This window comes from Amphibalanus amphitrite, unplaced genomic scaffold (genome assembly GCF_019059575.1).
Source record: "Amphibalanus amphitrite isolate SeventyFive unplaced genomic scaffold, NRLGWU_Aamphi_draft 000516F_arrow, whole genome shotgun sequence".
Taxonomy (NCBI): domain Eukaryota; kingdom Metazoa; phylum Arthropoda; class Thecostraca; order Balanomorpha; family Balanidae; genus Amphibalanus; species Amphibalanus amphitrite.
Genome location: NW_024882010.1, coordinates 308,802 through 335,972, shown reverse-complemented (window position 1 = coordinate 335,972; position 27,171 = coordinate 308,802). Strand labels below are relative to the sequence as shown.

Below are 27,171 nucleotides of genomic sequence, written 5' to 3'. Positions count from 1 at the left end.
GCTCTCTCCTCTCTCTCTCTCCCTCTCTCCCTCTCCCGTCAGGAAGACTCACAAAAACAGTCCATATCTGATCTGGCCCGCGATGGAACTTGGCAAGACTCGTGTTGACAAGACGTCTCCGTTTTGTTGTGAGGCAGTGGTCGGTGACAGATTGAACGGATAGCAGATATTATTTCTAGACGTGGGTGGCCAGCTAACGGCTTCACATAGCAGCGTACAGGCTTAATGATTTTGCATCTCTTGAATAGAAAGTCACTTTCTCAATGACGAACAACACAAAAAGTGGACTGGTCATCGGATGGTCTTAACCCTCGCCCATGTAGGGGGGGGGGCGGTTGGTGCAACCCCCCCCTGAGGTTTTTCTTAGCTACACGCCGAACCGTTTCAGATAGCCTGCTCAAGTTTTCAGTACCCTATGGGGCATCCTTTGCGCAACTTTTGGTATTTTTTTTTGTCAAGGTCATGTCAGGTCACGGAGTTATGACGTCATAAAGGGAACAACCTCCGGCCAGATTTACGCTAAATTGGAGATTGCTTCACATTGGTATAAATGCCGACTGACCTGACACACTGATGGATTGTTTTAGAATCATAACTGGCTGATTTGACATTGGCACAATGTCCGTTGACCTTTTCAAGGTTACTAAAGGTCAAGGTCAGGTCAGTGACCTCGGTTGACCTGTAATGCACTTGTTGCCTTTTCGGGGTATTTTGATGCCCTGAATTCGAATTTGCTATCCATTTCAGGCATCGTCGGATGCTTCTTGTAGTTCATTTTGGGTCAGGGTCAGGTCAGTGACGTCACACGCCTGACGTGACCCAATGCACAAATGACCTTGCAGACTTCCGATGCTCCCAACGCATCATTTTTAGAGTTATGACATCGAAATACACACCAAACGATAGAGAATTGATCAAGGATCACGATAGTGAAGGTTTCAAGTCGATATCTCTTACCGTTTTGCCGCAATCGGCGCGGAAATCTGAAAAAGTTAGATTTTTCCGAAAATTTGACCTTTGACCGGTCATAAGTAGGTTAAATGTTGACCTAGGACCAAAAAATATACCACTAATCGCGAGATCTCGTTGAGAGCAATCCGCTGGTCTTTTCCGCTAAGCTCTACGACGCTCCGTTTTCAAACGCCAGGGGGGGGTCGCACCAACCCCCCCCCCCCTGCATGGGCGAAGGTGGCAAAATACCGTTTACGGGCGAGGGTTAAACACAGAATGACCAGGTCCGGTATTAGGGTTCGTAACTTACCGATAAGTCATAATAAATTTCGATTGAGCATTAAACATTGAGCGGCAAGGCAGCACCGGACTCGCACACTGGTTGGTCACGGCAGCCCTGACGTTCAAACTGGGCAGCCTGTGGCGTCGCGTGCCAAACCTGCGCCTGGCACACCGCTGTCCCTCGTGGATGGTCGCCGTCACGGTGCCACCTCTGTGACCATTCTTCTCCGAACGAACGAGCCATCCACTCTGGCCCGACACATGGCCCGTGTCCTAGGCCGCGGCCGCCCGACACACGGACCGTGTCCTGTCGGGCCAACTTCGCTCCCCCGACAAATACACTGATGCATCGGACATTTACTCACCGGTGCCCACTGGCGTTCCCTACATGTGTCCTACAGTTGGCACCTATTGCAGCGTATTTTTCCGTTTTGTTTGCTTTGCTTCGTTTTGTTTCGTTGTAACAAAACAAAACAGCAAACAGACTCCGATATATTGTCGGCTCAGCTTTTTGTATGATATTCTTCTAAAAAATGCAAAATTTTGTTTCGTAATCGTATTTTCAGCTTATCCAGCTGTAATCAAGGGTCTAACGACAGCAGCTTCGCATCCTATCTACGCTTTATTGACCTGACCCTGACCTTGACCGTCCCTGCCCTGTCTCTCACTCTCCTTCAGGTACTGACCAAGGACAGCGTGACCGTTTCGGTGGACGCCGTCGTCTACTACCGGGTCAGCAACGCCACCATCAGCGTGGCCAACGTGGAGAACGCCCACCACTCGACCCGCCTGCTCGCCCAGACCACGCTGCGCAACATGCTCGGAACCAAGAACCTTCATGAGATCCTCGGAGACCGGTCAGTGGATGGGTGGGGTATAAAAGGAGAACAGCGGGTATGTGGGTTCCAGTGGGATGTAACGGGAGAATAATGGGTCCTTACAGGCTCCAGTGAGTCCAGCGGATGGTATGCACTCAATGTACGGAGCCAGGGATTCCCTGGTTCACATATGGATGTAGCGGGAGACCAATGTGATAAAATAGCTGAAATGTAACGGAAAACTACTATATCCCAGCTATTCCTTTGATCAAAGGAATAGGTATTCTCCAACGCATGCTACAAATGGATCCCGCATCAGCCATGCGAACGTACTTATCGATTCCCGGGCTTCCTTTTTTTTAATAGCAATACAAAAGAAGTAGTGAACGGTAGGTAATTATGTGCGTAGCAAGAACGGACTAAGTATTGATCTCATACAACAAACGGTAGTAAACAAGTCGTTGGAACATTGACATTAGTCACTTTTCGTTTTTTCTCTGACGCAAACGTTCCGTGCCGGCGAGCATTAAACGAAACAAAAGTCGTAATAAGGTGGCGAAGGCTTTTAAACTGCTTTTAACTGCTTTTGCTTTTAAACTGCTTTTAAACGGGTTTTAAACGGCTTTTAAACTGATTATGGCTTTTAAACTGCTTAGTTTGATGTTTAAAAATAGTGCCGATGCTTAATGAATCATTGAATGGATAATTATATGGATGATTAAATGGAATATTGAATGGTTGATTGAATGGATGATTGAAAGGGTGATTGAATGGACGATCACAGGTATGATTGATTTAATGGTTGATTGGATGCCTGATTGGATGATAGAATGGTTGATTGGTTGATTGAATGGATGCTTGATTGGATGATAGAATGGTTGATTGAATGTTTGAATGGATGTTTGAAGGTTTATCGACTCCCTGACTGAATGCAATGGGGTAACCAGTGGATTGAACAATTGGATGAATGGCTAAATTGTTGGCTGGACAATCGATCTACTGAGTAGTTGGTTGTGTACACATTACTTGTTGGTTGTAATTATATTGTTTGTTGGTGAGATGACTAGAATAGTAATTCGTTGGGTCAAAGTGATCTCATACAGTTGTACACAGATTCGGTTACGCTATCTTATGTATGCCTGTTAGTTTGGTTTAGTCCTACATTGTTTAAAAGAGGCCGTGCTACTTATATGGCACGAGAATGTCATTAAAGGGACTATCCCACCTTTAACATGGGGTTTGAGTTGAGATAGAGTTGAGATAGAAGTTTGCGGCGAGGTTCAGAAACCACTATCTATCTAGGTTGCAGCCCCCGCGGCCTCTTGGTGTTGAAGAAATTCGTTCCCTTCATTTAAAAATGGGCCTTGCGCAAGGCCCTATCTTCAACATGGAGCGACCGTTAGTGTGACGTCACCTCGTTTAGTCATTCTGATTTAAATGGGTTTGTTCGTTGAAAAATCGCTAAAAACTTGGTCTGAACTTTGTTGTGGTGCCTACAGAGTAAAAAGAATCAGCTTTATGACAGTAATGTGGCCTGGGGAAGGAGGTAATTTTGGGCTGTGACGTCACATGTTTGAAAGTTTGTGTTTGGAATATGGGAAGCCTAAGATGTTTAATGAAAAATAAATGTCAGAACCGTGTTCCTGGTCATCCAATCTATAAAGTCGGGCACAATTTAACTGGTTTTAACAACATTTTAGAAGGTGGGATAGTTCCTTTAATATCCGTTGGTGGGATCAGTTAATTCGGCGCTTTTGTGACGTTCAATAATTTGTACATTTCTGTGCTTTGTATAGTTAACTTTTGAACTGAAGAAGGAACGTTTCCGAAATATATTCATTCATTTTAGGCTAATTTTGGATTGTTAAAAGATAGTGAGCATACGGTTATTCTTCTACGAGAAACAAAAGTCGTTATGATACAGGCATTGCCCATATATTCCTGCTGACGGGGAAAAGATGAAAGATGCAAAAGATAGTGCGCGTAGGTACTTTTTATAGTAAAATGTAATGGTAAAGCAGTTACATTTATTTCTGCGACTGCGGCCGTGACATAAGAGATTTTGAGCAGATGTCAACATTTAACAATTTTACCTTTCAATGTAATGGAAGCCAACCTAGAATCGTTTCAGAAAAACAGCGACTCCTATTAATCGCTCTATATTTCTGTGCTTGCAGGGACGGAATATCAGCCTCGATGCAGAACTCTCTTGACAGCGCCACGGACAACTGGGGAATCAAGGTCGAGCGTGTCGAAGTGTGAGTATGAATATTGAATACCCATGATACCCATGTAGGCGCTTAAAAGAACTGTGTGCGATCGACAACTGCGAAGTCCCAAGTGTTATGACGGTGGCCTTCCAATTGGCGGCGTTACGAGCGCATAGCGCGGCGCTGCCGCCAGTCGGTGTGCTGCGGTACAGCATACCCGCCAGGCAGTCAGTGTACGGCGGCACAGTAGCAGTCGGTGTGAGGCGGCACAGCATACCATTCCAGGCGGCCCAGCCGGCTGACAACACGGGATAAACCCTTACTGCGGCGACGTGGGTGCGTGGTCTCGTGTGTTCCAAACACAACAATGCAATTTGTATTACAGTGCACAGTTATCAAATGCATTTGACTTATCTAAATACTCGTAGTGGCTGATGCAACCAGTTAACGATCATTATTGCACCGTGACGATTAGACCGTTCAGGCGGCGAAGGACCACGTCCACGTTTCGCCGTCCTCATGGCACCACCCACGTCGGGCGGTCCAGTTTGTTTCACGGCACAATTCCCGCTCGAATTCGGCATGTGTCGCGCGCTGGCACCGGCCGGCGATATTTCACGGCTGTCTTCACGCGTCTCTCACGGCCCTGACATACGACGGCGGCGCTGTCGGCCCGGAGAGACCGACGATGGCCCACACCTTTCGTCGCGCGCGACGCGTCGCCGGCCCTGACGGCGCGGCGCCGCGGCGATGCGTCACACCCGTCACAGAGGCGCGTGCCGCTGAGATGTGACGGGCCGCCCGCAGAGATGTGACGCGCCGCCCGTGGCGATAACCCAAGCCATGATGAGGACAGTTTGGAACTCTGGAATTCGGCAGGGGTAGCGAGTGGTTCGGTGTGATGCATTATTGGGACAAACGAGACTGTGAAACGGCTCGCACTATCTTCGTCGACTTTCTTGACTGACCGTGACCTTCGATAGCCTCCAGTGACCCGCCTAATGACCCTCTGATGTCAGTCTGCGACCCGCTACGACCTACGATGACCTCCCATGGCCTGTTATGACCTCCGATGATCTCCCGTGACTTGCTGTGACCTCCGATGGCCACCAATAACCCGCCGTGACCTCCGATAACCTCCCATGACCCGTCATGACCTTCGATGGTCTTCCATGATCCGCTATGACCTCCGATAGCCTTGAATAGCCCCCATGAATTCTGGTGACATTATGTGACTCTCTTTGACCTCCAATGACCTCCTGTGACCCTATATGACCTCCAATGACCTGATATGGCCCTCTGTGACCTCTATTGACCCTTGTGACCTCTGTTGACCCGCAGGAAGGACGTCCGTCTGCCGGTGCAGCTGCAGCGCGCCATGGCCGCCGAGGCCGAGGCCGCCCGTGAGGCCCGCGCCAAGGTGATCGCTGCGGAGGGAGAGAGCAAGGCGTCGCGCGCGCTGAAGGAGGCGGCCGATGTGATGAAGGAGTCGCCGTCGGCCCTGCAGCTGCGCTACCTGCAGGTCAGGGTTCGGCGCACGTTGGAAGGACGGGAGGGAAGGTGGGGTGAGGGGGAATGTGACGAGTTGTGGCGGAGTATGCCAGCAATATTAATTTCCCGTAGCGTACCTGCAGAGTGCTGTGCTAACTTTTGACAGATCGCTGCAGTTTTGGTGAACAGTTTAGCTCAGCATTTTAATTTTAGACCGTCATTAACCGTAAATTGTTTGTCTTTGCAGACACTGAACTCGATATCGGCTGAGAAGAACTCGACAATCATCTTCCCGCTGCCTATCGACTTTATGTCGCAGTTCGTCAACAAGTAGCGGCGTCGGGCACCCCAGACCCCGACCCGACCCGCTGACGTCACACATCGTGACGTCACAGGGCGTCGCAAGTGACGTCACCGCGATGGCGTAGGATGCCGCAATATGGCAGAGCAGCAGCGTTGTGACCCCGCGCTGCAGACGGTCCGTTTTTGGGAGCGGACCGCGTGTCCGTGCGGCAGCGACAGATGTCGATTTGTACCGTCACCAGCCACCTCACGCTCGGCCCATAATGGGCCCTCGAGTCCCACGGGGCCCACCAGGTCCCACCGGGACTCAGCAGACCCCACCGGGGTCCCGGGGCCCGCGCACGGTCCCCCGACGGACCCACGTACGGCGGCACACGCACACGCCACAGTGTCTGTGCTATTCGTGGTGTCACATGTGTTGTTCGCCGGATGTGCTATTCGAGTCAGGCGCTGAGCCTTCGAAACGAGCGGCCACATCATGTCCGTTAATCAGTAGATGACGTAGATTTTGTGATCGACGCGGGCTGCGCTTCAGGAGTTTACCGACAGTATTGTTTTATTGAATGTCTGCTCTGAAATCTATGATAGTTTTTGTATCTATTTATGGGTTGTTGTATGCGGCAAATGAGACATTATGTATGTGTTCAAGTGGAGGTATGTTTATTGAAGATGCCGAACGTATGGTTTCAAGCTATTTTCATGAAGTGCAATAGGCTGCGTTATTGTATCACCAGTTGTAGATACTTTAACCCGCGCGGGGCTGGGGTCTCCAGCCGAACGCGCGGGGCTGGGGGGGGGGGGGGGGTAAATTTTACCCCCCCCCCCCCTGTTATCTCCCGAACTAATGGTCCGATTTGAAAAATTCGAACGCCAATCGAAAGATCTCATCACGAACAACTAAAAACATGTACTTTATTTAAAATTAGAGGTCAAGGTCAAGGTCAGGTCAAGGGTACAAATTGCAAGTTTCTACAGTATCGGCCTTGCACCGTAGTTGCCGAAGAATGGAGTCATGGACTGAGACTGATTGCCCAAAACGTGTTCTTAGGCTACCAAGACAATATTCGTTGCATACAATATCATTCAGATTTCAAGGTCAAGGTCAGGTCAGGTCAGGTCAGGTCACCAAAAACAAAATATAGAAAAGGGCATGTGCGACACATGTTTTATGGGTCATTTTACTCATAGAATTCAATAGGCACACTCAATAAGTAATATGGACCACCTCTGGATGAATTTCAGGTCGAGGTCAGGTCAAGGTCAGGTCAAGTGAGGTCAAATTTTGAAGTTGGTTGTTAAGGCCTAAAAGATGTCTATCTGATGCAGTTTTTCACGGCAAATCGAATGGTGCTATTTTTGTTTCCGTACGAGGTCTAGAACTTCCAAAAAATTCATTTTTTATTTTTTTTTGTGTGTCGTGACGTCATTAAATTTTGAATAACTCCCACATTTTTGAACCAATTCTTCTAAAAATTGGTATGTAGGTGCACATAGACCAGTTCTCTGATATATATTCCGGTTTTTTCGATACACTCAAAATTTTGGATTTTATAACTATTTTCCCAAAAAAGTCGGTTTTTTGAAAAAAATTGGGCCGAAATCCAAAATTTTCAAAAAACCGAGATAGCCATTTGATAGACAAAGTAGAAAGACGTATAACCTTTTTTGACACGTCTTCATTCCTTGAAAAATGAAGATGTTAGCGGCGTTTGAAGTTTTGCCGTTTTTGAGGCGAAAATGGCGAACATGACGTCACTAAAACATCAATTTCTCAAAAATTTTCCGACGGATTTCGCTCAAATTTTCAGGGAACATGTCAAATTGATGTAAGAAAAGGTACTGAAAGTTTGGCGGCGCTGCGCGCCGCCGTTTTTGAGATATAGCCGAAATTCGCGAGGGGGGTAAAATTTACCCCCCCCCCAGCCCCGCGCGGGTTAAGAGCAAAGTGGACAAAGCTACAGGCTGAACAATCCGCAATCCACGGTATATCTCAACAGCCTAAGGGGCTCAATACCAGTGCGTGATGCGTCGTCAGTTAAATTCCGTCCGGACAAAAAGTTCGTTCTGCACGCACGTTAATTAAACCACAGCTTTGCCGTCCGCAACGTGTCGTGGTTTCACAAATTGATGTCGGCGTTCGGTATCTCCCGCACACATTGTGACTTTTTCCTCAACCACAGACAGACTCTGTCAAACAACTACCGAGGCTCAATCCAGTTAAGAATCTCGATACCCACTTGTTAGTTTCTTTCCTGTGTGATAAACGGACGGAGTTAGGCGGAGTTAAAATAATTCAACTAAAAGTTCAGGGAAGTTATGTCCTAAATTTTCAATATTCCCAATAGCCTGAACATTACTCACGTTAAGCCAAATAAAGCTGCGCTACCGTATCTCGTGAGGCTTCGCAGTTATTTCTCTCAGTGGACAGCATCTAGTCATTTTATGAATCTCATGAGGCAATCTCTGCGCTTTCGGAACAAGGACGCCTGCCGTCCCAGCGGGCCTCCCACAGCGCTATTCGCGGCACTCGCCTGCCTGCGGCGGGCGGCGCGACCCGTTGGTGGAGCTCGTCGCACATGATACTCAGTGAATGGCACACCTGAGCAAGGTGCTGTGTTCAGTTTGCAGATGCGGGAGCCGCAACAGCGGTGATTGGTTCATCGGGGCGTACTGCCTAGCGATTGAATGGCGAGCGATGTGAGGGAATCGAGCGGGAAGACCGGGCCGAGACATGTGATGAGTAGTTTTTGGAATTGTTTACAGTGTGGGGATCTATCGGCAGTTCAGGATAATCATTCACTCTCGCATTTACTGTGCGCGTTGTTGGTTGGTGTCGATGTTAAATAAAATCCGGTTCACCAGTCTGTCTATGTGCAGCTGCGGCGATCGGGGCCCGACATCCGACCCGAGGCTGACTCACTGCTGCACCGTCCCGGCGAAGTTTTGACACGTCGGATGACGTCATCGTGCCGTCATAAACAGCCTGTCACAGGAGCACGTAGCACAACACAGCGGCGGACAACGCCTCCGCTTTCATTATTCATTTTAGTATACCTTTCTTGTGGTCACATTTGGTGCTCCCATTCAGAGCAGTAATGCTGCTTAGCCGTTGTTGAAACTGAGATTGCGGGAAGACGGCCAGAACTCAGAAGAAAGCATCGCTTATTAGTTTCCGGGTTTGTGGAATGTCCGCTTCCCAGAAAATACTACAGCTTCCTTGTTTTCGTCGCATATTTTTCTCACATGACAATAAATACACAACTGAGCGGCGATTGACAGTGGTACGTCTGACTTGAACAATCCTACTGCATGCATAGTTTTTACACGAAGATATTCTTGCCTCACACACCCAGACGAGCAAAAGCAAAACAACAGGCGGAGTAGATAATGGTCGTTTTATACAATGGCGAACGTTCAATAGGAGGTCGAATATAAAAGCAATATAAACACCAATGATGAAAGAAGAATCCAGTTCTTCCGTCCTTCCTCGTTTTCATTAGGAAGAATACAGGCAGCACTCGTAAGACCATGGAGCTTGCAAAATCCCACGGGTATTTGCGTGTCAGCGCATGGTAACAACATCAACGGTCTACACGTGGTGATCTACACGACGTGGTGAAAACTAAAAAGAACAGGACAATTTCAGCCCTGTTCTCACTGTGTCAGTTACATAAATGTAACTTAACATAATGATTCGTTATGTTACGCATACAATCTAGTTCAAACCACATCATATCACAATGGAGGGCGAATGTGCAGCCCAGAAAGGATGTTCGATGCCTCCAACAACAACCATCCCTCACCCGTATCCCCACCCAGCCGGACCCAGCCGTGTCTAACCCCACCTCCATCAGAACACATCTAACCGTTTACTGGTCGTCCGCTCCCTCTTCTCCGCGTGAATGCTGGCCTCCTGGGCCCGTAACCTACCCAGGTGCGCCTTCTGGTCGGCCAGCCGGGACCGCAGGTCGGCCCCCGTGGCTCCGGCGCTGTTCCTCCGACACCCGGCCTCTAACCGGGCCACCTGGCGCTCGGCAGCTCGGATCTGCTCCCCGACCTTCAGGTCACGCAGGTTCAGCTCGGCCCGGGAGGCGGACTTCACCGGGGCGGGTCGCGGCGGCCGGTCGTCCTCACCATCTGTGAAAGGATGGAGGATAGGGGTGAGTTAGCACAGCTGTGAACAGGATCAGAGGTCACATTAGCCACGGATAGGTATGTGATGATAATGACGATGGGGTGATTTACACACCGATGATGCATAAATACTATACGATAGTAACAGCTGATAGAAACGACATACTACAATGACAACGACACTGACATGACAATCACAATGACAATGACCACAATGACGACAACAATAATATTATCTGCGAGCCCGCACCTCCTGCCCACTGGGGCATTCCACGATAGATCGTACCAGGCCCGTCACCCTCATCTCTCAGATTTTAATGAAAATTGGTCCTAGGGGTAATCATAGGCCCCAAAGACGCCTGGCAAAATATCAGACTTCTCAGATCAAAACTTTTTTAGTTATATTGCTTTACATTTTTTTTAACTTCGGCTTGTAACGGTGAGTTTGATGGCCTATAACTCAAGAACGGGTCAAGCAACCAGCAAACGGTAAACAACACTAAGCTTGCGATGAATCAAAAATTAATATTACTTTTTAAAAAGTCCAAAGAAAAATTTTCACTGTTGAACAAAAACCTTAATCTTTTTTCATTTGCCTCTAATGACTTTTGGGACCAAAATTTTTCACATTTTTATTGTTTCAAAATAAACTTCATGTCATTGCAAATCGACATGCAAAAAATTAAAAAGGTGTTCTTTCTCTAAGTTCCTCATTTTCCCGCAAACAAAATGGGTTTCGGAGGGGTTGATGCGACCCTAGCACACCGTTTCGCTTCTAATAGAGCTAGAGCCTCGCGGAAAAAGCGAACGTGTGTGCCGTTACAAGTCGCAGCGATTGGTACCCGATTTTAAGGTCTCAGGTTAACCGGTAGCGTCTGAGGTCATGTCAAGTGACTGAAGTTCCGAGTTCGGTTTTTAGTAAATAACTTCGCAAAAAATGGCCGCAGAGCCGCGATTTTGGCATCATTGTGTTCGCCTAGCTCAGGTGCGTCGAATGGTATACTTTTTGTTAGGGTGAGGTCAACTTAACTAGTTGACCTCGGGTCAAGGTCAGGTCAGAGCCCCTCAGGTCACGAAGCTGGGCAAAGGGTATCATATGGCATATCGTTCGATTCGGAAGGTCTTCCCAAGTCCATTGGTGACTTTCCCGACTCTCTAGCTCAATTTGATCGGGAGTTATTGACGAAAAACTCGTATGACCCTAGTGACGTCATAAATGACGTCACGCAAGGTTAACAATGCAAAAGTGAAGCATTGGACTTTGCAGGGAATGCATGAAATCACGACACCATGTACGTGAGATAGTTTTAGATCATTCTCGGCGCCAAAATAACAGTTTTTATATTTCCCCATTGACTTATAACAGTGATGTTACGTGACCGACCTGACCTCATGTGACCTTAAAAAATTCCCAGATATACAAGTTGTGAGACCACTGGAGGACACCATGTATGCGTCCTGTAACTTTCATCTCGGACAGCTATGGTCATTGGCGTCCAAAACAATGTCAGAACCAAACAGCCTTTTTCACTCTCGCGCTTACAGGAAAGAGGGTTGGATGAACCCTCTTTTCATTTTTTTAGATGACTCAGACTTCAATTGAAATTTCAGTACCCCGTGATGTCACTAGGCAGCTTTACCACGCCATTTGTAAGCTCCCCTCCCGAAATCACTATTCAAAACCGTTATCGTGACGTAAAGTAAATACATTTATAGAAAGAACACCTTCCTAATTTTTTGCATACTTCTTCACAATGAGCCAACTATTTTTTTAAAGAAATAAAAAATCCAAAAAAATTGGTCCCAAGGTCCAAAAAAATACAAATGAAAGAAAACTCGATATGTTATATTTCAAAAATAGCGTATTTTTCAAAATTTCAAAAATACATATTAATCTCTATTTCATTGCAAGTTCAATGTTATATAACATTTGGCATTTGAATAATCCGTCTTAGAGTTACAGCCCGCCAAACTTAGCGCTGCAAAGCAAGATCCAAAAAATGTCATACACCATAACTCAAAAAATACTTATCTGATAAGCTTGAAATTGTTACAGGTGGATTCAGAGCCTCTGATTACCCCTCGGACCAATTCTCGTCAAATTCCGAGAGATGAGGGTGTCAAATTGGAAAAAAGTGGTACGATCTATCGTGGAATGCCCCCACTATCAATTAAATACCACGCAATATGTTTCATGGAAAAGCAACGTCGCACACAACGCTATATAACACGCATCTCATACAATCAATCTAGCAAAGCAAGTTCAAAGAATATTTCATATGTATTTACAGTTCTATAATCTGATGGTGGCAAAGGAGAGTACGGTCACGAAACCAGTTAAGATCTCATTACAAGATACCCTTTCAGGAAATGAAGGAGCTACTTTGAATTACAAATAATCCCACAGAGTGCTGGACTTGACCGTCCAGTTTTAAAATGTATTTCGAGGTGCCTTGTCGCATTTCATGGGATGATTAAGCATAATCGAAAACTTTATTGAAAGACGGCTCTAACAACTCTGCAACTTCATGTCCGCTATAATTTCGGATAATCGGCTTGGTACGATCCCAAAAAGCTGCTGAGTCCAAACTCGATTAGCCTCAAGGTCGACAATTCACGGAAGACCACCAAAATACAATACAAAACACGGATACACACGTCCAAATTTCATCCACAGATACAGCATAGTCTATCAAACGTTCCCAATGTTTAAACCACCCCGCACCGGAAACATCGGACAAATTTCATCGGATTTATCCGACTCGTGCGGGAACAACCCGCCTCCCCCTACCCCCACCGTGCACATCGGACGCGAGGCGGGATGCCGGTTGGCTCTCCGCCAATCCCATCGCGGTGCCACCACGTGCGACACAAACACACACATACACACGGCGGCGTCGTGGCGTAATGCCGTCATTAGTGCGGGCCGGCCGAGCTGCGGGGCTCCCCCGGGAGACGGCCGAGCAGAACAGGTGAGGTGGAGGTGGTGGTAAGCAAAACAGGAAGGTGGTACTGGTAGAGAGAGAGAGAGAGAGAGAGAGAGAGAGAGAGAGAGAGAGAGGGGGAGAGAGAAAAGAGAAAGAGCGAGGGAGGGAGGGAGGGAGGGGGGAGAGAGAGAGAGAGAGAGAGAGAGAGAGAGAGAGAGAGAGAGAGAGAGAGAGAGAAAGAGAGAGAGAGAGGGAGAGAGAAAAGAGAAAGAAAGAGAGAGAGAGAGGGAGGGAGGGAGGGAGGGGGAGGGAGAGAGACAGAGAGAGAGAGAGAGAGAGAGAGAGAGAGAGAGAGAGAGAGAGAGAGAGAGGGGGGGACGAGGTGCAACTGAAGTTACGCGGGAGTTGGTGAGAGGTTGAGAGAAGTTGGTGGACGGGAAGGTGTTGAGAAAGGTCGTATTGCAGCGATCTCAGGAGATGAACTTGTTGAGCAACGCTGTGGAACGAAAACACGACCGGAGTTCATCTCGAAAGTAGAAACGACGGGACGAGAGAAAGACAATGACAGAGTGACGCGGAACACTACAACATTGCCGCGTGAGAAACAGAGCAAAGGGATTCATCCTCGTATTTTCTCTTAGCAAAACCCGTATGATTTCTCATTTCACGCATCAATTGACATATGACAGTGAGGCAAAACATGATTGCCCACCAATGGAAACGACTACTCACAGCCTCACAATTGATTAGTGTGCATTGTCAATACCAATAGTGCGACAAAGACCATCAACGGCCCTTTGTTCCTGTTGTGTTTCAAGGAAGCGAGGAAAACCCATTCCAGACACCTGCCGTGTGAACCGAATACCACGCCGTTTCTCTCCACTCGCTCTCACAGACAGTTCCCACAACTCACAGAGGCACGCAGACACACACGGTTGAACCGTGAACGTAAACACGTCAGCGGAGCGAACTGCTCGGGCCGCTGAAATTAGAACAGAGCTTCCTATTGATTGTAGAGCGAACTCGAGGAAAACAACGACCATCGGAATTCAAAATACTCAGTCAAATTCACCAGCAGTGGCAACAGATTCTAATGATTCCGTAGGACAGCTATCCCATACGCTTTGCAAACGGCTTCAAAATGACACTGCAATTTTCTGCGAAATACGGTGCCGCGAAACACTGCTGAAAACGCACAGCACATATTCAAGAAAGACCGCAAGACCGCAAGACCGGCTGGAAATATAAAGGGACCGTCCGTTTTCTGAATGAGACGCAATAAGTTCTTTTCATCACAGTCTGCAGCAAGCCTCATGGAAGACCTTCGACCAGATACACGAGAGCAAAGACTGGAACAGCTGTCCACACCAGTCGGTGTCACATTTGTCACAGTTGGAAGTACCAATTATCAGGTCGGTCCGGAAGTCGACAGCGACAGCCTGTTCGAATATAGTTTCCAGCCGGTGGTACTCACGAAAGGGGGCGGAAGTTCTTCACGTCAAACTGATCAAAGAGGAGCAGACAGTAAAAGTCAGACTAAAGTGCCTGGACAGTAAACCCAGACGAAGTATTCGGCAATTGTCTTTTAGCACTTCAGACACCAATATCCTAAAGTGCTCGCCAGCAGCTGTTGTTGATCCCATTAATGGGTTACAACAATAACTGCGACGTGACAGACAGCGACCACCATTGCCGACCAAAGCGGCGAGGTCATGGCCATGGTCACCGACACCGAAACTTTTCAGACCGTCAGATGTCCGAATCTTTGAATTGAAGCCGACTCGGGTTGCATTTTCGTCGACTCAGTTCACTCGACACAACTCTCCCAAACTAGCGTCCAGCAGCTGGCCACCATCAGTCCCAAGGGCAGCATGTGGCGTATATGCAGAACTTTCCCTGCCTCTCCGCTGCTCAGCTCTCATCTGAAGCCATCCGCTCCGCACTCTATCAAACTCTGCCAGCTCGGCCGCACTTCTGAAAGGCTCAGTGAGACCATCACGCCGGCGATGGCCCGCTGAAACCCGCCGCGGCCGAGCTCGAGCATCCCACTCCGCCCCGATCCCTTCACATCTCTGCTGAGTGGATGGCTCGGACGGTCACCGCGCCGGGACCAGCCGAGTACACGGCGCCGGCCGGCGGTGACCCGCTCTGACCTTTACAAGGCCCACAGCGCGGGCTCACCCGTCGCTCGCTGTGTCACATTCCATTGGTATTGAGCCGGTCACGAACAACAGTAGCCACTCGGGTCCACAGGGGACGGAAGAGTCACCCACTGAATAGCCGCTATAGCTGACAAGGAGCGGTGACCTTTACAATACCGCCACTCCTAGTCAGGAAAGAACTATACCAATGTTTTGAGTTGCAAGACAATTGACTACGGAATTAGGAAGTACTCCCGTGGGCGTGGCGATAGCAAGAACGCCTACACTACACCGAAGCGTATGTGTGTTTGCATGCATGTTTGTAAGACGAATGCCCATTACTTGACTACATCAACATATCAACATTCAACATACACGCTCCTTGGTGGCCATTACAAAATAACATTTTTTTCAGAATACGTCAGAAAGCAAACTCTGTCCCACGACCCAACAAAGACCATTGACTTTACAAAGACCATCGACTCCCCCAACCCCCGCGGCCAGGAGTCGTGTAGCGGTAGTGGTGGTGGAGGGGGGTGGGGGGGGGGGGGGTGACACCGCTCATTCCCTGACCCACAGGATTATACCGCGTCCGTATCGAATACCACACCAATTCCTGATGATCACGCGTTTCCACGAAGCGATTCATACAGGCACGCCCGCAGGACATTTATCCTCAATGCACAACGCCGATCGATGGTACGTGCGTCCCTGAACTTTACAGCCTACAGAGGTATTTACGGCGTCGACGACGGTGTATTCACCGAATGTGACATCATCAAGCCTCTATGTAGGAATTGCGCGTTTAGTCCGCCTACGTAGAAGCCTTATTTTGGATCAGCGACGCACCCCTGACCACCAGACAGTCTGGGGCAATATGCGTTCTATAGGCTATCGATTATCTAAAGACACGTCCGCTTTTGACGATTTTCCTAGAGGAAATTTTTTGTACAAATGATACATTCTGTATATAAATTAAGTTCAGCTGAACATCCGTGGTCTAAATGGTTACGAAACACGCATCGGCAAGAAGGATACTATTATCGAGAATGTTCGATGGCCGCTATTCGTATGTAATTCAGACATTTTAAAACAGCACACATCTTCCTTTTTCGTCGTCTTTTCTTGGATTTCCAATGCCAGCAGGATTTTACTGACTTCATTCATCGCCAAACAGTAGGTAATGCTGACATTAAGCGCAGTCATGCATAAATGTCCCGATTGAAAATATTAAACGCTTGAATAGCATTTTACGGAAACATAACCGGCCCAATCGCTCCTATTACGGTAAGTTATTGCTCACTTACGGAAAGGAGTCAGATATGGATTCAGAGAGCGAGGCAATCAGAGGAGATTGTCACGATAATTTACACCAGAGCTAATCAATACCCCAAAATTTGTTGCAGTTTAACAATGAACCAGATAATTTTGGTCTGAGAAATGTCTTGGTACAATGGTGACAAAGGAATTCTAAAGAAATTCCACTTCAAAGCGCCTGCGTGCAAACCTACGAAACGATCGAAAGACTGTGGTCCACTCACGCTAGACGACCAATGAGTTGGGCGACAATCAATTCCTGTCACCGTCTAAACGATGGAGAACATGCTTTTGCTCCCAGTTATAGACAGTCTCGAGAACCCCAAACGCCACCATCATTCTACCGTACCACTAAAAACAACTCCCAATTTCTCACCGCAACCCATCAGAATATCTCACCTCTTCGGGGTCTCCTTGCCTCGTTGCCAGCCCAACTCTCACCCCACAAACTAAAACAAACTCACCTTTACCGACCCCCTGTAAATTGCCCCACATCCCCTCTGTGCATCCTGCACTTACCTTCCTCTGCGCCCATCACCCGATTAATGACGTCAAACATGGCGTTCTGGGCCTTGCTCCGCTGATAGGCTCTCTCGCCGATCTTCTGCTGTCGCCGCTGATCGCGCTCCAGTCTCTTCTCGACTGTGAGGAGACATGACTGACCGGCGGCCGCTGAGCCCTCACGTAGCGCCATGCAGTGGTCTGAAGGGATGGGAGGGGGGGGTGTTAAAGTAAGGTGAGGAGATGTGGGGGGGAAGTTGCGTGGTGAAATGTGTCGTTGCTTGGGATGTACAGCCAAGCAACAGCCCAACAGAGTGGAGAGTAAGAAGGGCATGGAGAGTATAATGAAAAGAGAGGGAAAAAGAGAAAAAAGAAAGAGGAAAAGACAGTGGAGGAGAGAGGGAGGGAGAGAGAGAAAATGAGAGATAGGGAGAGTGAGAGAGGGAGGAGACAGAAAAGATATAGAGAAAAGGAAAAAAGGAGAGTAGGAAAGAGGTTGAGCAGAGGAGAGAGGGAGAGAGCTGTGGTGGCACACCATGTCAATACCGCCCATTCGATTCGGAGCTGACCAAACATCAATTATAGAACGAAAGGGCGGTAGTCGAGGGCGTAAAAATAACCATTTCGAGAATCGCATCCGCCGTTCAAATTGACTATCGACCGCAAGTCACTGGCTGGTCAAAAATAGATATAGCCAGAACACGACGGACTTTACGTTTTGCCTCGTCTGCTTTTTGTCCACCCAGTACATGCTGAAATAAACATCCGAGCTCAGTACAAACGGATGTGACACCAGAATTGCCCCAAAGGACGGTCGATGGGTGCTCATGATTTACGCGTGGATCTTGGTTGAATGCGTTTTACGATCATCAGAAAAGAGCAACGAAAGTAACGAATGCATTAAAACACTTTTGACCCACAGTATCATCAGGTTTAGTATCCTGTTGAGCGATAACTATCCCGAGGTATCAACCTTCAACACTCACCCCAAACCATCAAACGTCACTGTTGCATGCCTGTCCATCCCCTCCGGCGCCAACTTTGCACGCAACCCGTCCCCTGGGTGCTGAATACTAGGCCACGTGTTGCACGGGAACTCCACGTTCGTGCCTTCATTATCCTCTAATTCCACCGCATGAATGCGGGTGTTACATGTAATGTGTACTTAAATGTTTATAAGTTGAAGCTAAAGTATCAGAAAGACATGTTGGATGAAGTATTTAGTATTGAGCTGCTAAATGAAATCGCATTTTATTAAATTTTCATGTTTTCTGTGACGCATGATATTGGAGGGGAAGGAGGGTGAATTGCGCCACCTTAAGAAAAAACGCTAATTGTAAGAAAACCGCTGGAGATATAAGCATGCTCTGGTAACCATTTCAAAGAGGAACTCATTGGCTACGATTTAAGAGCCTCCTGATCAATTAAGAATGTTTCGGTTGCTTCTGACAGCTGTTTTTCAGAAACATGCAAAAGGGCGCATTTGCCAACAACAGCTGTAAATTGCGCCAGGGGGATGGCGCAATTAGAACCCAATTGCGCCCTATACTTTAACATGGCTAAGCGAATGAGACGGAATGTATACACCCCGGCAGTCTAATGTCATTGCGGCTTACTTAAACATTTATAATGTTATTCAGGCCGGATAAATAATAAATGTTGATATAAATTGCGATGTTTTTTGCCAAGGTAGATAACATTACATGTGTCCGTACGCTTGTAAAAGTGCAACGAAAACGTTTACTGTAGCCGACTAGATATATGTGAACGTATGCGCCTATGCGGTTAAATTTTCAATCGTTTCTCTCGAAATTAATAATTTTTTATCGTTTCGACAACTTTATGACATCAGGTTTTACTTTTTATCATAGCTGTCACCTCTCACGCCTGAGTCCACGTTGAAAATGTCGTATTTTGTCAATTAGATCTCAAGCTCGTAGCCTAAAAGGCAGCTGCATTATAAGTTTAACGAGAGAAATAATTTGCGGACTGACGACAGCGGGTTGCTCCTCTGCCTGACATTAAACTCCTTCTTTATTGCAATCAGTTAATGATACATTCATACTGTTGTGATACAATAGCTACACCATTATTATATTTGCGCCCCCCTGGCGCAATTGCCATGGGCGCAATTAAAATTGAGGTACTTTTTTACTAAAAGCGTAGAAGTTATCATAAAGATGTTGAAGGAAGTTTACTGTTTCAGTGAAATATAATGAAAAAAGGGGTTTTCTTTCTAAATATCACTCTGAAAATCACACAAATATCGCAAATTTTTATAGCCAACGGTTCAAAATACTACAAAAAAGTTAAGAAAACGCCGCAACATCTTTGATGGCGTAATGAGCCTTGCTGATTGGCTTCATCGGAGAGCTTGGGCCATAAAATGAACTATCCAGTGGTGAAAATAATGTTTTCGAACCCTAAATTCTAAACAAGCCATTGAATTCGTGGGAATGCTGGTGGGCGCAATTGATTAGGAGGGCGCAATACACCCACTTTCCCCGATAGGCTAAACTTACTGCTGAGTGCTGAATCCCTATTCACTTCTACCGATAAGTAAAAATGTTCCTCCCCACAGTTACCTCTTCAATAACCCATTGCACCGTCAAGCTGATGGAATACTACGGTGAAGTTAGTGGGTTATCAAGGCCTAATGGACTACGTGAGTGACGTAAGTATAATAAATAACGACGGCCCCGCCGGCACCGTGTCACGCTGCCACCATCCAGCGACAGTGCGGACAAAGAAAGACGCCTGTGCAGCCGACAGTTCGGCGAACCAGCCGCGTGGCTTTATGATCCTGAGAAAGGTCAGAGCTAAAATTAATTATCCGGCTTCCTCGGTCTAAAAGAGAGCCATTAGGGAAGCGGTATCATTGAATGTCGTAGAGAAAGTTGACATCAGTCAACCAAACAATGGCAGACTTTATGCAATGAGGTTGCCGACAAAATAGAATGATAATTTTGTAAACGTTGACTGGCTACTCGAAAGGGCATACATACTGTAGTGGGTTGAGATGCAGATGACAACAATCTGGATCTTAATGAAGCCGAGTAGGAGATATAAACTGAAAACTTATTAACCTCGCATCGGCCCCGCGGGAGCAGTTTCCATTTATTTTCAGCCAAAGACCAATTAACCGTCGGAACAGCAGTTCTGCGAGACGGGAGGCTGTTGCAGAGAGTTAATGAGACGTACTCACAAACTCCCAAGTTTGTCGGTCGTGTGAATAGCAAATACCAAGTTTCAGGCGAACTACTACGCTTCAGTTACGTACAGAGTATTTTCAGTACCCGGTAGTTGTTTCGAAGCAAAACCGGAACCAACCAGTCTACGACGAAGACTGCACTGGATTGAAAGTTTGATCAAAATGCAATTGCTTAGTCTGGAATAGCTTGAACATACAAACTATTCCATATGGCTCGTACTCATTTATATAGCTAGGAAAACGGTACAAACCAAAGTGGACTGCCTCATATGCCCGTACTCTTGGCCACGATCGTCCTTTCAGTCCTACACATTCAGGGCTTTCGTCTATGTCCGGCAGTCTACCCTACCCATAAGCCTGAAATTCCCTATCCCCAGTCCTACCCCTCACTCCCCACAACACCCGTAACACTCTCGGCACTCACTCACCCAGCGATCTGCCGGCAGGGTAGACCCGCGCCTCGACTGGCTCCACCCGGCCGTCCGCCTGCGGCCCCAGGCCCGTACCGACAACGTAACCCATCTGCTGCAGCAGTCGCGAGCCGATACCCTGCGGAGCGCGGGCGTGGGTTACTCTACCAGAGTTCTACGCGGTTGTTCTATAGAGAATGGAGGCGACAGATGTTCAGTGAGAGGCCTAAGAACGTGGAGATTGGGCATGCTAATTAATCGTGTATGCTTTCAGACAAGATAACATTGAGGTAGGTACAAGTTTTGGCAGGTAGCTATAACACATTTTCTCAAGTTTTGCTAACTCCGACCTAAGTTTCAACCGCCGACAGTAATTACATAATTAATGACGTCGGAGCCTTGCCTGTGTTTACCGCTGTCACGGCACAGAAACAAACAAGAAAATAAACACAGGACACGAGATAACCGCTAGGTTAGCCACCAGCACCAACATTTACACCACCCAGACGCACAGGATCGATGGTCAGCGAAACACACCTTGGAAACGGTAAATCACCCTTGCGAGCTACACGGGACTGAGGATACCCGCGAGCATGGATGGAAAATGTATTTCTAGCAGTATTTTCACCCATGCCGCGACTGAGGAGAATGTCGGAGAGCACCCATACCTTTGTGTGCTTTTCCCAGGCGCCGAGCTGGCTGGTGGAGCCCAGTGTGCCGTTCCAAGTCAGTCGGGGGCAGAACTCGACCTGTTCAGGGTCCGGCTCCGGATCTGGCTCCGGTTCCCGTCCGGGCTCGCTCTCTGTCTCACTGTCGGAGCTGGAGGCGCCAGAGCTGAGGAAAAAACGGCTGAGAAAGTAGAGGGAAGTACACGCTACACTTTAGGGAGAACGACACTAGTTGACGAAATTGAACATCGTTGGTTAATCGCAAATCGCATAAACTTTTTTGTGCAAGCACAATAGATATTACAGGGCTGCGGAGTCGGAGTCGGAGTCGGAGTCGGAGTCGGTCGGAGTCGACAGTAGTGACCGGAGTCGGAGTCGGAGTCGGAGTCGATTTTAGAAACCCGAGCCGGAGTCGGAGTCGGAGTCACCGAAAATCCATCGACTCCGCAGCCCTGCTAGGTCTGCGGAGTCGGAGTCGGGAGTTGGAGTCGGTCGGAGTCGACAATTCCGCCCGGAGTCGGAGTCGGAGTCGGAGCTGGTTTTTGAAAGCCGGAGTCGGAGTCGGAGTCGGAGTCGCCGAAAATCCATCGACTCCGCAGCCCTGATAGATAATACAGCAGCACAGAACAATATAGTAGCACAAGTGATCCCCGGAAAATCCCATTGTGAGCGCACAAAATAAAGTGCTAAATCACAGCGTAGACAACCGATAACTGTCTTGATTTAGGTATTCCCCAGGCATTAAGCACTATGTATTCCTTCTGTGAATCCTTCCAACACCCAAACACCCCAGACTTACCCATCTCCCGTCACGGCTCCGTCCGCCGCCGCCAGCGGTACCAGCTGTGAGAGCGGCACGTGCCGCGTGTGTCGGTGTCCGATGGGCCGCACGGTGGCCTCCTCCGTGTCTGTGTGCACCAGCTGCACCACAGCGCGCTGCCACAGGCCCGAGTCGGAGTCACGCGGCACCAGCACCGCACTGCCGGCGGTGAGCTCTGACGCCGAGTCGCTGCCCGGGAGGGAGGGGGCTGTGAGAAGCAGAGAGAACGGGTCTGGACCATCATCACACAGTGCTGAGGATCAGTTCTGGCGTTCAGTCGTAGTTGGGAGAGGGGAAAGGTCACGAAGGACGGCTGTCGACTGACGCCTGTGGAACACACTCAACAGGCTATGTTGCATTAAATAATGCGACAGAGGGGAATATGCTTTGGGTAATGTTACGACCGCTGGCACTGAAGCACGCGGGGCGCAAATGTAATATAGCATTATGTATTGTTTATAGCTATGCAATTCTGTTGTGCTGCCAATGCCACTGCTACTTGTCCCACACTCACCGAAATGTCCGGGCTTGTACGTTATTTATCGCCACATCATTGACACTCCCCTGGCAGCAGTCATAAATATTTACCTGTATTCCCTGATGTCCGCCACGGACACGAGGTGACCGTGTGAGAAGCGGCACTCGTCTCCGTAGCTACACGTATGGCGCAGGTAGTACCGGCACGGCTGCATCACCCTCTGGGTCGGGTGGCTGAACAGAACGCGCAGCTGGAACAAAACATCGGCCGGTGAGCGAATTGGAAAACACTAACAGATGTGGCAGCGGAATTGGAAGACACGCGAGGTGCTTATTTCGCGTCGTTTGTAATGCGATCAAAATCAACACCATTGGATTATATGTCATCTCAGATAGGCAACAGCATGGTGTCGGTAGATATTGGTCTCTTTATTACTGTTTCGTTCTTCATACCTGAAAAACGAAAGGTCAACAGATCAATCGACATAATTACATTTGCCAAGCATGAAATGCCAGCCCGAGCACGTACTCATCGCTTTGGCAGCTTCTTGGGTCGACAAATGGACGATAATGGTTCCACTTGAAGGGCACCCTGTCTGACAGAAACTAACGACTTTTTTGCGGCCGTCAGGTCCGAATGCATTATCCCATAGACGTGTCCCATTTGAAAGGCCCCATCGAGGCGATTGAACGCCTCGCCGACGAATCACCCAAAAGAAGGGCGGCAGTCGTCCAGCCCAGTAGGCATTCACGCTCAGTGCCGCTTCACCCAGCGTGTTTGCGCGCTCGTGTTACGGCCGGCGGCACTAGATCGTTACGCTACATTAATCGGTGGCGCGCTCGATCAATAAGACCGTCTACTGCGCCTCACTTTACCCGGCCTTGATCGTGGCGAGCCACCTAACACCGCCGGAGCGGCTGTGAATGCTCCTTATTACCTGCCGCCACACCGGAGGGAGGTGTTCCAAAGGGGTCAAAAGGTTCCATTAGACGTCCTATTGACCTTAGTAGAAACGTGTTGATGGGATGGTGTTGAAAGCGGCTATTGAAGGGCCGATTATGGCGAAGGGGATTTGAACATGATGTATATTATACGCCGAGTAGCATAAATGCATTTCAGGCGTGACAGTCGAAATTGATACCCAGTGTATGGGAAACAGCGAAAATGCTTTCAATTATACATAAGTTATCGCATTGATAGTAAGCTAGTTGGCATTCAGTTAAGAACTTCGACCTTCAAGTTCAAGCCATCCAATAACCCAGGCGGAAATTCGATTGTAGTTCAGTCAATACAAAAGACATTTGACCCCCCCCCCCCTCTCCATCCGTTGCATCAAGTCAAGGGCACAGGCCAGTCGGTACTCGTACCATCACATCCTGCGGGGTAGTGGCGCTCTCCAGACTGGCGTCATCCACAGCCTCGATGACGGCGGCGTGGTACTCCAGCTGGCCCCACGACTGGGTGAACGGAGCCGAACACCTCGTCCCGACCATGGGCTCCAGACTCGACTGCAAACACGGGGGCGTGACATCGGTTAGGACAAAACTGAAAACAAGGAGACATGACATCGGTCAGGGCACAAACAAAAACAAAACTACGACGGAAGCAAAACAGCGTGGGGGGGGGGGGGGGAGGAAGGGCGTGCAGGCGTGGGATTTAAAACAGAGAGCAACCGTCAGTCAGTGGCAGTTAATGACAACTTCGTAGTGTGTTGCATTTACTTTAATACAGTACGTGTTTCTATTGGGAACGACCACTCAATTGGCGCATGCTCGTATGCTATGCCTCATACGAATAAGAGGCCTGAAGTAGGTCAGAGGCCGGCGTGGTGTGACTTTCGAGCAGGTTCATCGTGCTTTTCAAAGGTTTGCATGTCACCAACGACTTGAACGCATCATTTACTCCGTGACGTCAATGCCGGTTTTTAATTCTGGCTACCACACTTCCAAACTATTTCCATTTGCGGAGCAAAGTTTCACGAAGGTTTAATGGCTTACTGGAAGCGTGATGCATAGCAGCAGTTTGCGATGTAAGCTACTTGGCTTTCATAGCCACACAAGTTTGCCAGCTGGCCACGCTGCTGATGGAAATTGGGTCTGAGACATCATGGATAGGTACACCAGGAGACACCGATAAAGCCGTGGTAAATGAATAAATGATCAGTGTAAATGAATTAATTACATAAAACTTTGATTAACTGATGATAGACCTGAAAGGGAGCTCTACATGAGTGACTTTCTACATTAACTCTTTACTACTTTTTCCATGAGCTACCCTACCACTCAGTTTATGACTTATTGATGTTTCTTCTAAAACCCTTTAGTGTCACCTTTAGCTCAGCAGTATGCCGCTGCTGCTGCTGCCTCAGACTGAGGTTCTCGGCGCTGCCACCAGGCGGCGGTGGCGACGGCCCATCGTCTCCGGCTGCCGAGCTCTCGGTCGGAGAGTGCTCGGTCTGCTGCCCCTGCTCCACCGCCTCAATCTCCATCTGGCGGACAGACAGGTGTCGGTATGCATAGGAAACGGGTCCGGACTGCGGTAGGGAAAATGGGCATAGTAAAGGACAAAGAAGCAGGGAACAGATGCCAAAACACAAAATATGACACGTGGCAATCATGTATCTGATGGATACACGAACAATCTATGCTGGTACTTCAGAATGATAAGAAAGCAAAGACTTGATACTTACCTTGAATAGTGCCATTTCATCATCAAGGCTTCTTGATGGCTCTGTTGGAGCAGGTCCACTGTTTTGTAAAGAGGTCGCCTGACCACCCCTGGCATTGGCAGTCAGACCCTGTTCAGAGGTCGGTTCCACAGAGCTTGTCTGGTGAGAGCTGCTGTGCTGCAGCTGTGTCAGACCAATCAGCTCAGTCAGACTGGAGGCGAGTTCTCGCAGCTCCTCATTGTCTGGTGCGGCTGCCAAGGCAGCGTTCACCTGCTCCAGCTGTGGGGCACAGATGGTCATTTCAGTATGGTGCACTCTGCTGTTGATTCAAGAGCCTTCAATGGATATTGACTCAAAACTGTCAATGAAACGTAACAAGACTCAAGGAGCAGTAAGCATTAAATATATTTACAGCCTATAAATATATTAACATCCATGAACTTAAAGAGCACATATTGATCAAATCCAATATCCTCACCAGAATCCAGTGTCCACACATAATTCATTTTTTGCACAAACCATGGATTTTCTGGAGAAGTTTTCAAAGTTAAACTGAAGAAACTTAATCAGACAAACTTTCTAAGAATCTTTCCTAAGAAACTGAACTATGAAGGAGGAATTGCTTCCAGGTTAGGTATAGTATTCAATAATCTATCATTTCATAGTACTTATTTCAGCAATCATCGTGACCAGGGCCGTGGAGTTGATGGATTTTTTAGGTGACTCTGACTCTGACTCAAGCTTAAAAAAATTGAATGCGACTCCAACTCCAGCTCTGACTCTAGATGATTTTCTTCAAATCCAATCATGATAATAAAGGTCATAACAGGGATGTTTTATTTTGACTGAAACGATCCTTTCACCCTTGTGCGTTCCAAGATACTGCATTGCAGTAATATGCCTTAACATTCAATAACATGCAGAATTAAAGCAGGCTCTGCCAAAGGCTTCTGCTTCTTTTGCTGAAAATCTTCTACAAAACAGGAGCATCACCTTTTTCAACAAAATTTTCATTTCAAAAAGGTCAACAAGCATAATATTACCAATCAAACAGGTGCAGGCCGCAGGGCATGACATTGAGCAAACCAGTGTAAGGCGCTCAAACTCCGGAGTCAGGGTTGGTAGGATTTTGGCAACTCTGACTACGGGAAGAACAGTTGACTCCAACAGACTATGACTGACTCTGCAGTTCTGATCATGACAACCAATCCTAGAGGCAAATTGAAATAGCCTCGGCCTGGTAGTGATAACACTGAACATGCACCACAGACAGCATATGCACTCTTAGTCTTGTCCTTTATGCACAGCACAATTGATGTCAATTAAATGTTTATTTGATTAAGTCACCTGTATCATATAATCATTCAGGTTAGCTTCATCCATCCTGGTCCTCAACTTTAGAATTGATCTTTATAATATAGCACTGTGAAATGAACCGGCACAACTGGCGGCTTTGATTGAAAAATGCCCGAACCCCGTCAAATATATTGAGTTGGTTTTCTATGGCTGAGTAACAAAAAATCGTTTATTTTTCTTCCAGCTAGTTTTCCGGGTTTTCCGTAAAAAATCTCGATATTGGGGGTCACCGGCGTCCGTATCAGAGCCTTTTTTTTTTTTTTTTTTTTTTTTTTTTTTTTTGCTCGGTCGGCCTAGTGCCATTCCCGAGCAGGGGGCAGTTACTCCGGCAATTTTCGCCGGGCAGCAAGTGTTACGTTAAACCGGTTTATGTGAACCCGGTAGCAAAAACAACGTGGGATCCTATCTTAATGTGGAACCAAAGCTAAGGGAGGTACTTACGTGTACAGCCAAAGAGCCGAGATGTCTGGAGTCGCAAACACAAC

The 27,171-nt window shown here is 47.8% G+C and overlaps 2 protein-coding genes across 7 annotated transcripts in view; one reads left to right on the top strand and one right to left on the bottom strand.

The window, feature by feature from the left end:
- LOC122393108 (band 7 protein AAEL010189-like) overlaps window positions 1-6,740 on the top strand; it is a 65,048-nt gene extending 58,308 nt beyond the window's left edge. For all 5 annotated transcript variants that reach the window (XM_043388749.1, XM_043388748.1, XM_043388750.1 and 2 more), the window contains 4 exons: window positions 1,912-2,090; window positions 4,229-4,309; window positions 5,603-5,783; window positions 6,000-6,740. In XM_043388749.1, coding sequence (XP_043244684.1) covers window positions 1,912-2,090; window positions 4,229-4,309; window positions 5,603-5,783; window positions 6,000-6,086 — 528 coding nt within the window. In that variant the 3' untranslated portion in view covers window positions 6,087-6,740. The remainder of the gene's footprint in view (window positions 1-1,911; window positions 2,091-4,228; window positions 4,310-5,602; window positions 5,784-5,999) is intronic.
- Window positions 6,741-9,268: 2,528 nt separating this feature from the next.
- LOC122393116 (zinc finger CCCH-type with G patch domain-containing protein-like) lies at window positions 9,269-26,914 on the bottom strand. 2 transcript variants are annotated; one of them, XM_043388776.1, is made up of 10 exons: window positions 26,678-26,914; window positions 25,352-25,609; window positions 24,992-25,150; window positions 24,030-24,170; window positions 22,773-22,912; window positions 22,164-22,373; window positions 21,365-21,530; window positions 20,715-20,835; window positions 17,094-17,276; window positions 9,269-10,192 (listed from the first exon to the last, which is right to left on the bottom strand). In XM_043388776.1, exons 1-10 carry the CDS (start codon window positions 26,711-26,713, stop codon window positions 9,906-9,908), a joined length of 1,701 nt encoding a protein of 566 aa, XP_043244711.1. In that variant the 5' UTR covers window positions 26,714-26,914; the 3' UTR covers window positions 9,269-9,905. The 2 variants fall into 2 exon arrangements, with proteins under 2 accessions (XP_043244711.1, XP_043244712.1); XM_043388777.1 differs by having other exon boundaries at window positions 25,809-26,890.
- Between the last annotated feature and the right edge of the window lie 257 nt (window positions 26,915-27,171).